Source organism: Micrasema longulum, unplaced genomic scaffold (genome assembly GCF_059751315.1).
Source record: "Micrasema longulum isolate JH-2025_06_02 unplaced genomic scaffold, ASM5975131v1 h1tg000634l, whole genome shotgun sequence".
Taxonomy (NCBI): Eukaryota; Metazoa; Arthropoda; class Insecta; order Trichoptera; family Brachycentridae; genus Micrasema; species Micrasema longulum.
In genome coordinates this window covers 242,575-254,723 of record NW_028277830.1, presented here as the reverse complement: position 1 = coordinate 254,723, position 12,149 = coordinate 242,575, and the positions used below count along the sequence as shown (strand labels likewise).

The 12,149-nt window shown below is 31.4% G+C and overlaps 1 protein-coding gene across 8 annotated transcripts in view; it reads right to left on the bottom strand.

Moving 5' to 3' along the window:
- LOC148279986 (uncharacterized) overlaps positions 1-12,149 on the bottom strand; it is a 169,553-nt gene that overhangs the window by 100,018 nt on the left and 57,386 nt on the right. For all 8 annotated transcript variants that reach the window (XM_088229099.1, XM_088229106.1, XM_088229103.1 and 5 more), the window contains one exon: positions 11,370-11,649. In XM_088229099.1, the coding sequence (XP_088085225.1) occupies positions 11,370-11,627 (258 nt within the window). In that variant the 5' untranslated portion in view covers positions 11,628-11,649. The remainder of the gene's footprint in view (positions 1-11,369; positions 11,650-12,149) is intronic.

Below are 12,149 nucleotides of genomic sequence, written 5' to 3'. Positions count from 1 at the left end.
CCTCCTGGCCTGTTGTGGTGCAAAAAAAATATATATCACATTTCAAAACATAGGTAATACTTGAGTATGTTTTCGTTTCAAAATATAGATTTAAGAAATTTAAAGGCATTGTTAAAAAAATGAAATAGTGGCACTCGTGGTGTAATGACTAAGACGCTTGATTAACGCACGGAGGGTTTTGTTTTACCTCAAACCTGAATATTTCATGCTGAAATTCAATCGCTTAAGGCAGCTATACAAAATAAATACAATTTGCACTTAGTTATGCGATTTTAAAAAGATATGTACCGTCTGAATAATTCTAAAACAATTTGCAATAATTACCATCTAAATTCCATTCACTTGATAAAAAGCTAGCCTTTATTTGCCTTCTTTTGACAAAAATAATGCGACATTTCTTTCCAATATTTTAACGGATGAAGTATTTAAATATGAAGTTCAATGACTAAAAAATTATTGTGGTACCTACGTATGAATATTTAAGAAATCTGCATGCATTCACTAATTTTGAAAGATGAGTAAACCTGTTCCTCAAAGAATTTACCGAAATGGATCCCGTTATCGCATAAAACGTCCATTATTCAAGATGATATTAATTTAGTATTTAGTGTGGGAATCAACTACCTGTACCATGTGGGATATTAATTAGATGGTATCTGGGCGAACATCTCCATGGCAAACAATCCCCCACGCATTATGAAAAATAAGGTGATATCTCATGTTTATGTAGGTCGTGTGTAGGTAAATTAATTACTTTTACTTTTAAAAAAGGCATTCATTTTCTATCGGTTATTTGTTAATGTCAAACCTTTTGGAAATTTTATTGGGTTTACCTTTATAAAAACGTATGTATTTATTTTTATAAATATTTATAAACCTGTTTAACCTCGCGTAAAAAGGTCATTACAGAGAAATACATTTTCTATTTAACAAAGTACTTATTTACAGGTAAAACAGCAGGTAAATTAAATTTGAAAGGGATGACTTCATTTAGAAAAAAAAATAAGTTTTTAATTTAACTATAAGACACAATGTGGTGCATACATATACCACCAGAATTTAGGTCTATATTTTGTATAATTTTGTATGATTAATAAAGAATAAGTCTTATGATACAAGAATATCGTAGTGACGTATATTGGCGGATCACAGATCAGTCTGCCACTTAGATTTTTAAATGCAATATATTTGTAATCTTAAAAAATAACGTATTTACTTAGGTTTGGAAGACGTAAATCAACACATAAAAGTGTACTATACAAATTTAAATTAATTTTAAAAAACAATCAGCATTTATTAAAACAATTATTAAAGATGTTTTAATTGGGGTTCGAACCGTCAGTTGGGTCGCAGTGAGTCAAATCTTGCTGGGGGGTGTGATTTTATTTAATGCTGCAAATGCTTAGTTGCATTCCACCGGCAACACTACTGACTAGTCCAACTCTTTAGCGTCCACGTCGCGAACCCCGAGCGATGGGATCACACTCATAACGGTGTGATCACAGCAGGTAACGAGAGGATGAAAAGCGACTTTATGGCGCCTCCAAACCAGAACCAACCCGCTAAGGGAAAAAAACTACCAGAGAAAACCATTCTGGTCATCTTTTCCCAGGAATCACTATGGCGAGTACATCCGACAAGCAGTTGTCCTGGCCTCAGAGTAACGCAGGACCGAGATGCTTTCGCTGTAGTGATCGCCAACGTCGGGGGGACCTGATAAGGCACCGCAAAAAGAAGAAGAATTATAAAAAAAATTCTCCCAAACAGGAATTTGTCACATGAGACTGTCCATCTTGCCCCAATGAAAAAAAAAGTTAATACAATACTCGTATAATGTTACGTACAATATATTGTATTCACCATTCATGCTAATTCATATTAATAATAAAAACCTATTGAATAAACAAAATCATCAAATGCAAATTTCCCAGATGGCGTATACTAAATAATACATTTGGATCCCAAAAAAAAAACAGTTTTATGAGATTCGTCATTCAATTAATGAATTGTAATAATTTCAACTGTGGGTACTATTTAAAGTAAATGTAAGGTAATGTGCGCAGGCATCGCCGCAGAAAAAAGATAATAAATTTGTCATAGCCTTTGATTGCGGATATCAAATCATATTAGTTTCACTTCCATAACCACAGTTACACAAAAAAGCGAACTCGAACTTGTTTATTCAAATGTAAAATGATCGTCATGTTACGTTATTACGTAATTGTACATTCTATTTGTTGGTTTCCATTGTAATGTTTTCATGAACAGGAAATAAATTCTAGAAAGTAATAAGAGAATGTCAACATTGAAGCATTAGGTGGGTTTTAAAAAATCAAAATAGCAATGAAAAAAATAAAATGAAAATGTTAGTAATTTTTGACTTTTGGCCAATTTCTAATATGCATGAATATATTTAAACAAATCATATGTTCATATTTCAAGGGGCTAAAAAAAATGTTTTACTCTAAAGTTATCATTTTAAATAATAAAAAAAGATGAATAAAAAAAATATTTTAATAAAAACAAACTTTGAACGACGTCACTAGTTCTTCCGAATCAACCAATGATAGTATTGTGTAGAGATTTTCGGTTTACGGGATGCCAATTCACCAATAAGCTAAACTCACCGAAGACAACTTGTGACGTCCTAAGCGGAGTAATTTAAAAAGGATAAAATGTAAAAAATCATATCGCTGATAATACGCTACATAAAAAAAAAAAATTTTGGCTTACTTTGATAGACTATCAACAAATAATAAAAATAAATATAAATACTTTTTCAAACGTATACAATCTTTTGTTTTTCAGATTTAATTAGAAATGAAATCTATTTATTTCCATTTTTCTTTCTTTTTTTTGTATATATTTTTATTAAAGAGGGTAAAACATGAAAAGAAAGTATAAAAGGAAAAATGATGAAACCCTCTAAACCGCAAAACCGGCTTGTCAGCCATATACAATGTATATATTTAAAAAAAATAGTAATCCGGATATTAGCATAATCCGTGTATTTAACAGTGAAGGAGATTCAAAAATATGATTTTCAATGCTGGAAATACATAACAACACTTTTCATTCCAATTGAATAAATATTGAGGACCAAACAGATTTTTCAAGAATGACTAAAATTTTATTTGCGCGTCTTGATTCTAATAATACGCTCAGTGGATTTTAGTGAGAGTTGCTTCCCAAAGCAAAAGTACATAGCCTACGTATTTTGTAATGATTCGTGTAACAGCTGTGTAAGAGCTTAACTAAGATCAACCATAAATAATGAACCTTTTGGAGTAATTTAAGGTTTCAATAAACAGTTATTATACAGATTTATTTATTTATTTATTTATTTACGGACAAAGTCCATTATAAACATTACAATTAAAAGAAATTTTTACAAAGGAATAAAAAAAAATATAAGGAACAGAAATAAGCAGCAAAGACAGATGATAGATTTTTTAGATTAAGTAAAAAGCATAGGCTAACTATACAGATTCTTTAGCTGATTTGTAAAGAAAGACATCCTTACACCATAATAATCAAGATCTTGATGATCGTTCACCCGCCTGATCATTCTGGGCAAAGGCGACTGTGCACCATAATTGGTCCTGTAGTGACCGAGGAAAAGCATTTCATTATTTCTTAGTCTACGGGTGGGAACGTTAAAAAGAATCTTTTGCAAAATTTCAGGGGCATCAATGAGACAGTTCATAATTTTATACATGCAGATTATATCTGCAATGCATCTGCGTTTTTCAAGACTTGATATGCTTAAAAACCTCTCCATATCAGAATATGAATAGTCTCCTCTTTCCAATCCCATCTTCCATGCAAGTTAACCTGAAAAAAGTTATGTTGACACCATTACGATACCGCGCCGCGCAGTGCTCTAAAAGGTAAATATCTATCAATTACGCATTGTCAACTTTTTGGGTTAAATAACTTGTATTATATTTTACCAATTTAAATTAACAATTCCCTAAAAAATTTAATGTAATATAAAGATACTCATAAAGTCAATATCCTCCTCTCCGCTGTTAATATTTTTTTTTAAATAAGATTTTAATCATCTTTAATTTGTTTTTGAAAAAGAAAAGAAAAAAAAACAATGCTACAATTTATAAGTGACCTTACAAAAAGCACTCGTTATTTTATTTACTTATTATTTTTAAAAACCCCTTAGGGTTATATAAGAAGTATTATAAGGTTTAGTCATATTTCCAGGTAAACTTTTTATTTGCTTTCGTATTTATTCTTATTTAAAGTATCTAAATTAAATTAACAATTTTTACTCAACATCTATTTTTTCTTTTTTCTTTTTCTTTTTTCCACTAGTTTTTTTTTTTTTTTAATCCAGATTGTAACTTTAATTTTTTATTATATATGTTTTTTAAATGTATTTATAAACGCATCTACACCATAGATTTCACCATAAATTTTCTTAGATTTCAGGCCATGGCAATGTGGAATTTTTTCGTTTTTATAAATAAATGAAGTGATATATTATGTAATAAAAAATGTAACAAATGTAAAAATATATATGTCTCGTCTGGAGAGTGTACCTGGTGATCGTGTGCTTTTTGAGATTGATTTTAAGTCTGCCTCTAGTGTATTTTTTTAAGGCATTGTATATTACTTTGGACTGTCCTACGTTTGTCTTTTCTTTTTTGATGTAGCAGTGTTGTTATTATATTTGTGTATGTCAGCATTGGTTAGTGTTATGTCATCGTCTTGCATGTTCCCCAGTGCAATTTTGTTAATTTTTTTTCCAGTCTCAATTTCGTCAAGTGTTTTATGACAAACAGGTGTATTTTTTCGGACAGTTCAGTCGTAGGGGTCAGGTAGAATAAGTTGTATGTTAGTTCGATTATTTTATATTGTTGTCATTGTATCTTTGTTATATCTGTCTTGTTACAGGTTTCCCAAAAGGCGATCATGAAGCTCACTTCACTTTTTAAAATAAGTTTCGTATATCAAAAAATAACAATTTTGGTTGGGTAAATCGTGTTTTTTTTAAGCCAATCAACAGGTTTAAGTAAGCCCTAATAGATTGGAATTAATGAGTAATACTTAATCTAAAAATTCTTAAAATCTACTTAAATAACAAAGTGTATAATTAACAAAAGGTATGTATATGGCATAATCTAGGCAAAAATGGCAAGTGTGACATCGCGAGTCTGGAGAGACAACACCGCTTGATTCTTAAATGCCTACCCTTGCTGTAGGAACACATCGACAGTACCGTTTAATGAGATTTCGTTTACTGTTCTGAGGATCCTTGGCAGAGGGGAAAAGAATCCGATGTTAGTTTTATAATTTCCCACAGCAAAGACAGGATTGGTACGCAAGTTACGGCGAGGTACATTAAAGTTTATCTGAGCAAGAATATCATGGGCATCTATATAGTTAGATATTAATTTGTGCAAGAATAACAAACTAGTCAAAATCCTCCTGAATTCTAAACTAAAGATATGAAAGTACTCTATACGATCATAATAGTTTATTATGAAAGTATTGGATCCGATTCTAAATATTGATTTTAAATATTTACGTTGCACCGATTCAATCCGCGTTAGATGAATATTATAATTAGGACACCATATAATAGAATTAAATTCAAGCAAACTACGAACAAATGATTTATACAATGTAATTGCAATTTTCGGGCTTTTAAATTGCTTAGATATTCACAAAATAAATCTACAGATTTTGGACGCTTTTTTTTAAATGTGGTCAATGTGATGGTTGAATTTAAGTTTGTTATCAAAAAGTATCCCAAGATCTCGAATTGTCTCGACGTTCATTAAAATTGTGTTGTCGATTGAATAATTGAACACGTTTTTTTTTGAGAATTCAATTTAATTATTGTTGATATTACACCAACGTGAGGACATCTTCATTTTCTGAATTTGTACTGCGAGCATGCTAAAATTCTGAAAATTTGACAAATTTATGGCCACCTTTCCCCCGCAATCCCAGTGCTTAGAAATAACTATTTGTTACCATGGACACTTTATCAATATTGATATTGCTGGAAATTTAGACATTATCTACACGATACTTTGAGTGATTGCTTTTTCCTACATGTTTCCAATACCAATACCTTTTAGGTTGATGTAACATGATGCGTTTAATGTCAAGTGTTTTCCAAAAACAGATTTTAGCAAGTTATTTATCAGCGAACGAACACGAACACGCATACACACACAAACACATTATAGTTTACATATTGTGTTCATCGATAAGCATAATATAAAATTTGTAAACAATTGTGATATTGCAGTTTTGTTTTATATTAAATGCAGCATCGGAATTAATCTTTTAATGACGACTATTGCAACTAAATCCTTAACAATATCCGAAATTCAAATTTATTGCAACAGATAGGCAAAACATTTTTGAGCGAGAATATAGAAGTCTAACGATTTACAAGGCTTATGACCTGTATTTAACTGGTTTAAAGGCCACTTCACACACTGTGTAACATTTACCATTCTGCCTAAGTTTGAACATCCACATTTCCTCAACTCTTCCATTTGTTGACTTTTGTGAAGTAAAAGAGCTGAAACCTTTATCACTTGGGTGAGATTCATTCGGCTGAACCAATTCACCTACTAGGTGACGCTTGAAAACAGTTTTCCAATTTGTATACTACTTCTTTTACCAGGTAGTTAATTCAACAATGTTTTGAGTATGTCCAAATGCTTGCAGACTGGCTGGATCCTCAAAAATGTTTTCCCTCTCTGTTGCAACAAATTCAAGTATGAATAACTCCCTAGGGAGGAAATCCAGCCAGTCTGCAAGCATTGGGACATACTCAAAACATTGTTGAATATCCTAAATTTTGAACAGTAAAATGTCAAAAATGCATAATGATGTATAAGTAAGTAAAAGAGCGGAAGCAAATATATAGTAAATATGTAGGTGTGTTTAAGAATCTTTACGGAAAATGGCATAATAGCTTTTGTTCAATGTTCCTTTATTTTATGAGTAAGTGTATAGGTACTGTATAGAGTAGAACTCCCAGTTACAGCATTGAGTTTCCTACCACAAAAGCGGAGATTATTGTTGAAATAATTATTACTTTGCAGTGCTATTATGGCAGATGCCAGTTACGGGCGAGCATTAATATAAGCTGTAGTTTACCATGAGTTATGTAAATATTGACAGAAATCTTACAATAGGGAAATTTATTTTGTAAGAATATTTTCTCACGTCGGGAATCGAATACGATTTTGCACTGCAATATTTCATTGTTCCGGGACTGACCTCAAACGCAAAACTGATTATCTTACACGTATGGAACATAAATGGTCGAGCTGCGGTCGGTGTACTAAAGCGGTGCCCTATGCACCATTTAGTGCGGAAAAGGAATAACGATGATAATTAAGATGATTTTCTCATGTTTTAGAAATGTATGCCCACTTAAGTTCAAAAAGTGTGAAGCATTATTAAAATGATTAAATTAGTTTGTTTTTACGCAAACATTTTATATCTGTATGCATTAAAAGTAAAAATAAACTTTTAAATTGGGTTGTGGACCCGTGGTTGTGTTCATTTATTTATTTATGGTCCCATGAACTTTTTACATAATTAAAATAAAACCAGTAAAAAAAAAACAACAAAAAAGCATATTATTAAAAAATATCGAGAAAAGTATACAATGGTAAACAGTATTTATATATTAAAAAAGAAATATTACATCTGTAACAAATATAAATATTTACCTATATATAAGAAAGGTAAATTAAAGAAAATAGCAGTTTTTAAAAAGAGGAAGAGAAGAAAAAGAAAGAGAAAAAAAAGAAAACGAAAGTGCTTTAAAAGGAAAGTTAAAAAGTTTACTTCATGGTTTTTATAAATATTAATACTAAACAACAATAAATTATAAAAATATTTAGACGCCTAAAAGTAAAGAGTTAAAACAAAAGTAAACAACCAATCATTTTTCGAATTTTTAATTGTCAATTCTTTTTCAAAACACAGGACTGGATCATCAGCGGCGTGGTATAAAATAAATTTAAATTATCACTGTAATGATTTGCAAGTCGCTGCATGCGAATAATTGGTGAATTCAATTAATAATTAGTACCATAATGATGAAAGTAAAACAAAATATTTAGTCTTGTTAGTCTATGTGGAAACGAAAGTTTATTAAAGTTAACAGTTCTGGGTAATTATTGAATAATTTACAAATAAACAAGAGGTCATTTATGGCCTCCTGCTTGAGAGTCATGGCAATTTAAATTCGTCATCAGGGATTTATAATTTATTTCTGACACAGGTAGACCTAATTTAAATTGAATGTATCTTAAAAACTTTATTTGTACTCGTTCAAGATTATATGAGCTCCAGCAATAAGCGGGCTCCAAACTGCAGATCATACTCTAGCTGTGATCTTACAATAGAACAAAATAAAATTACGATTTTTTAAACATTTTGAAAATGCTGAGTGTTACAAATAACAAAATCTAACATTGCATAGCCTTATTGGAAATAATTTCAAAGTGATGTGAGAAAGTTAACTTAGTATCAAAAGTAACACCTAGGTCTTTAACACAGAATGGACTCGTTCAATGGCTACATTATTAATAAAATGTTTTGACACAAAGGGGTTTTCTGGATCGATTAAAGGAAGAAAAAAAGTGTTGCGGATTCAAATAATCATAACCGAGATAAGAACCGATGTTTAAATCCCACTCTGCCACAATTCGATACTCAATTTTTAAGCAAAGGAAATATTGGATGGCGGACAAACAAGCTTGTATTGGCAGTAGAAAAGACGAGCAGACTTGTATTCTGACATCAGAGGTCAATTCTACTGGTCCTGATTTACAGAATCCCGATTTGCAGGAATATTCCGCCTTGATTGCACTATTCAGGCTATGCTAAGTGGCGACTTCCTGTTTCACTCACCGGTAATAGCGAACTTGTTAGGTATCTATGTTGTAGTTTATCTGCTTTTAGTCTGCAGTACTTCCAGCGAAATGAATCGATTTATATATACTCTTCTTTGAGATTTTTAATGACAAAACGTTTATTAAAATTACTAGGAACTGTAAGAGAAAATGTAATTATTATTTTGAACATGACTGTCTTTCAGTATCGATATAAAACTATTTTTAATTTCTTAAAAATTTTAAGTCAAAATCAAATTAGAGAATAATTAAAAATCTTAAATCAGTATCAGAAGAATAAAAAAATTTAAATCAGAAAATATAATTTGTAACCTTATCTTAGTTAGAATGTAAGTTTAAGAGTAAAATCGTAAAGTGCCCGTGAGGTAATTTTTCACAAAAATTACGCTATACAGGATGTTCCTTAAACCCTGTCACATCCGAAATCACGATGATCAGTATGAGCAAGAAGACATATTGGTACATTAAAATATTTTTTTTAGAAGGAATAATATTTAAAAAAATAAAATATCAAAAAAAGCCAATGGTTGCTTTCTTCTGCAGGGGTAAAACGAGGAGGGGGAAGGGGGGAGTCTGATACTGCGCTGTGCTCCCCTCACTTCCCCCTGCAGAAGTAAGCAACCATTTGTTTTTTTCAAATATTTTATTTTCAAAAATTTTCTTTGTTCTAAATATTTTTTTAAACATGCTAATATGTCTTCTTGCCCATACTCATCATCGTGGTTTCGGATGTGACAGGGTTAAAAGAACACCCTGTATAAATCACCTAAATATTACCGTATTTTTGGGAATATAAGACGCACTTTTTTACTCTGAAAATTCTACGAAAAGTTGGTGTGCGTCTTGTGATGCATCTTATTGTAACATTTTTTTTTCCAAAAAATAATTGATACATTTTGGGGTGCTTTTTATGGTCCGATGCGTCTTATCGTCTGCAAAATACAGCAATTAATATTAATTAACATCAAATCACAGACTGACCTAACCAGAGGACACCATATCGATGTCAAAATGCTTTCCCTAGAAAACAAATAGATTCCCTGAAAAAAAATATACAGTATATACGTACATGCAATAAATTTGGAAAATTAATAAATTATAATTCATTTAAGGAATCAATTTGGTTTTATGCGAACAATAACATTTCAAATATATTTTTAATCAATATCGTAAAATGTATTTTTTTAAATTACTTTTTGAATTATCTTATTGAAATAAGAACAAAAAAAGGCGGTACCAATGTAACGTCTACTTTAATAGTCTAAATGATGATACATTCATAATGTCATCAACGAAAAAATCATCAACAAAAAAATTAAGAAGAAAGTCGGTTTGAGTAACATTGTTCCAAGCACAACGGTCATTTTAATACAATTGTTCCATAATATATATATATGTGTATATATAATCTTAGTTGTTTTTACCTTTTTATTACAATATTAATTTTAATTGATAATTGCCCTCAACTCCTTAAGAAAAATAAAATTCGTATCCCTCAACGTACAACTCAGCTGCAACAATATTGTTTCATACTGGTATTTCAAGCACAAATAATAATAAGAATGCATCTTTTCCCAGAATCTTAATTTTTCAACACGCTTTGTTTTCCGAAATCGAAATATATTTTCTCACCCTAAAAAACTATAAAGAAAATGCCAGAGCCCTAATTGCAAATAATAACTATTAGTTTATCTTACTGTAGTTTACAAACATTAGATATATATATTTGTATGCTTTCTCTTGTTTAAAAAGGAAAAAAATACTTATTTGGAGTCTCTTCATATAGATAGATTGAAAAAAAGGTTTTCTTAAGATCGAGTTAAAAACAAAAAACCTTTTCATTTCATATTTGTGTGTTATTTCAATACTTTTGTTTTTTTTTTCTTTTTACAAGTGGAGTGATACGGGATGACTTTACACAAGTGTGTTTTTTTCTGGCTTTGTATTTAGTAAGATATAGAATACTATAATTGGCCGGTAGTTCAGTTTATTTGTACACGTTGTATTTTTGTTATAATCGTTGTTGTTTTCTTGAAATTTCGGCCTCGTAATGTAATGGTAAGCGCATTTGTCTATCATGCAAGAGGTCTCGGGTTCGATTCCCGATATGGTTTATATGAAATGTTATTTAAAAGGGTGTTTTTACACTAGAATATTTCATAGTCCCTAGACTGGTACCTGATGCGTAGGCTTGATCACCTTACCTTCATGTAGCAAAAATGATCAAGATACGCTGCGATTGGTATACCAATGCAGCGCCTTATGCATGATGATGATTTCTTGAAACAAATAAATCGTCAGTGGGAATATTTTTTTGGTGATGATGACGTAAAAAACAAGGTTTTTTTTTTCTGTATATATATCTTTTACAGCGTTTTAAAATTTCGCCAACAATATGTAGTTAAATGCATAGTATTACATTTTTATTCTTTGAAATTATTTTTAATTAAATATTACCTTAAGTCCCTGATTGTGCGCTTCGGAGCCGGCCTCGACGTGGGTCACAAAAAACCCCGTCCCGTGCTCCTTGCCCCCGCGGAGGGCGAAACCGAAGGGGGCCCTCGAACAGTAAGGCGCGGCTGCGGGACGCGACAGGCGCAGGCGGCGCACGCCCCCCGGCCCCGCGCCCTCCGGACCACCGGACATAGTGTCCGAGGTAGTAGAGCCAGTGGAGCTGGTGAAGCGCCCACTGTACTGCTCCACGCTGCTCATCATCTTGGACTTTTCAGAGATCCATCTGAAAAAAAGGCAGTATTTAGTCGTAATATTTTATTACAGTTTGTTACATCTTATGCTAATTAAAATCATATGATTATGGTTAATTGTTTAAAAAAAACATTTTTTAACGACACTAGGCTTTTGAATATATTTTACAGTGATTAAATACAAGTACCTACACGAATTACGTAGATCATTTTGGAAAAAACCGATACACAAGTGTAAATTTGATGTTAAAATAATTAAAAGTGCTAACATTTAAGCAAATAATATTTTTCAATACGATGATGTTTGTGTATCTTCTTTTATATATATAATTCCTCTGTATGTGTGATGTCACCGTACTTCTCCTAAACGGCTTAACCGATTTATGTGCGGTTTTCAGAGAAACGTAGATCTTTGCACTTTTCGTGTTCGTAGATATTAAAAACTTCAATCGAATATGTAAAAAAGAAGTTAGGAGCATAAATGTTTAATTCGTCTATCTACCAGGGTTGCATCCGAGGAGAATGCATTCGC